At 33.9% G+C, this 1344-nt stretch overlaps 1 protein-coding gene across 1 annotated transcript in view; it reads right to left on the reverse strand.

The window, feature by feature from the left end:
• Positions 1-705: 705 nt before the first annotated feature.
• Positions 706-1344, reverse strand: part of LOC107577024 (cytoskeleton-associated protein 5-like) — a 13322-nt gene continuing 12683 nt past the window's right edge. The window contains exon 20 of the mRNA XM_016263144.1: positions 706-921. Coding sequence (XP_016118630.1) covers positions 706-921 — 216 coding nt within the window. The remainder of the gene's footprint in view (positions 922-1344) is intronic.

Here is a 1344-nt window from a genome sequence, read left to right on the forward strand (position 1 = left end):
TATATATAAAAAAAAAACAACAACCTTTATTGACATTTTTACTATAGATTATACACTTAAACTTAATAGCAACACTTCAACATTAATCCCAGTTGGATAATACAAAATGCATCAATAACCAACATTCCACTACAGAATGCAAAATGTTGGGAACGTTATTAAAAGAAAAATGGAATTAACAGCCTTTAGTAATGCAAACTTTATTTACATAAAGAAAGATCCGGTACTTCATGCCATGCTCCTTAAAAGAAAGGAATCAATCCTTTAAAAGTTATGAGCTTCAGAGATGCTTGGAAGAATGAGAAAGAAAACGGCAAAAAGTTTTGAACAGATAGAAGTTGAGACCAAGTGAAAGCGACATTCATTTAGATTTCTCTAAAATGTCTATAAAAAAAACAAAACAAGCGTCAGTTACACATTACAGCATTCTGCACAGGAAAACTGTACACGGAAAACCCTAAAGGACACGTATAAGCCTAGTGTGGTTAGCCACTGTATGTACAAAAACAACTGTGCACAATACTTACAGAAAATGTTTACTTAATATTATACAATGTAGACAGACCGAGTTATTTAGATTTCTTCATCCTATTTCGCATTATTGTAATCTATGTACGCATTTACCCTGAAAAACGTTGGGATGGTGGAGTTTGGGGAAGTCGGCTGACTATCTAGTGCGTTAGCATATGAAGGCGAGGCGCTGATCTACTGACGGTTGCTCTTTATCCTCTCCAGCCTCTTTTTGAGGTCATCGAGGTTGGAGGCGGGGGAGGAGGAGCGGGTGGGGCTGTGGGAGTGGGACTGCTCCTGCTGGAAGTGCTCGCGGGACTCCTTCAGCTGGGACAGTTTGCTGTGGAGCATGTCTGTGGAGGAGGCCACCGACGGTCTCAGGGAGCTGAGAGGAGGTCGGTCTTCCTCCGGCTGCAGGAGAACATGCAAATATTTACAACTCAATTTTATAAATCTTAAAAAGCTTAGTTGTTAAAGTATTAATACATCAATTATTATCAAAAATAAAACAAACGAGAGAAAAAAAAAAAAGTGTAATTTTGAGATGATTGTTGAAACAACCATTATTATTCTTATTAAATATTATTAATCAATACGGATTAAACTCAGATTCACTAATTATTGACGACAATATTTTAGACTAATATTTACCAAATACAGGAAATAAATATTTATTATTAATAATATTTGATGTATTACAATTACACAACTAAATTTTAGAATATAATAAAACGGACTAATAAATAAAAACAGCGTTATCGTTATTTGATAATCATTTTTAAATATTAATATAAATAAATGTTTTAATTAAAATTAATCCTAACATTTAGTCAT

The sequence above is a fragment of the Sinocyclocheilus grahami genome, unplaced genomic scaffold, assembly GCF_001515645.1.
Source record: "Sinocyclocheilus grahami isolate Dianchi unplaced genomic scaffold, SAMN03320097.WGS_v1.1 scaffold4907.1, whole genome shotgun sequence".
Lineage (NCBI taxonomy): Eukaryota > Metazoa > Chordata > Actinopteri > Cypriniformes > Cyprinidae > Sinocyclocheilus > Sinocyclocheilus grahami.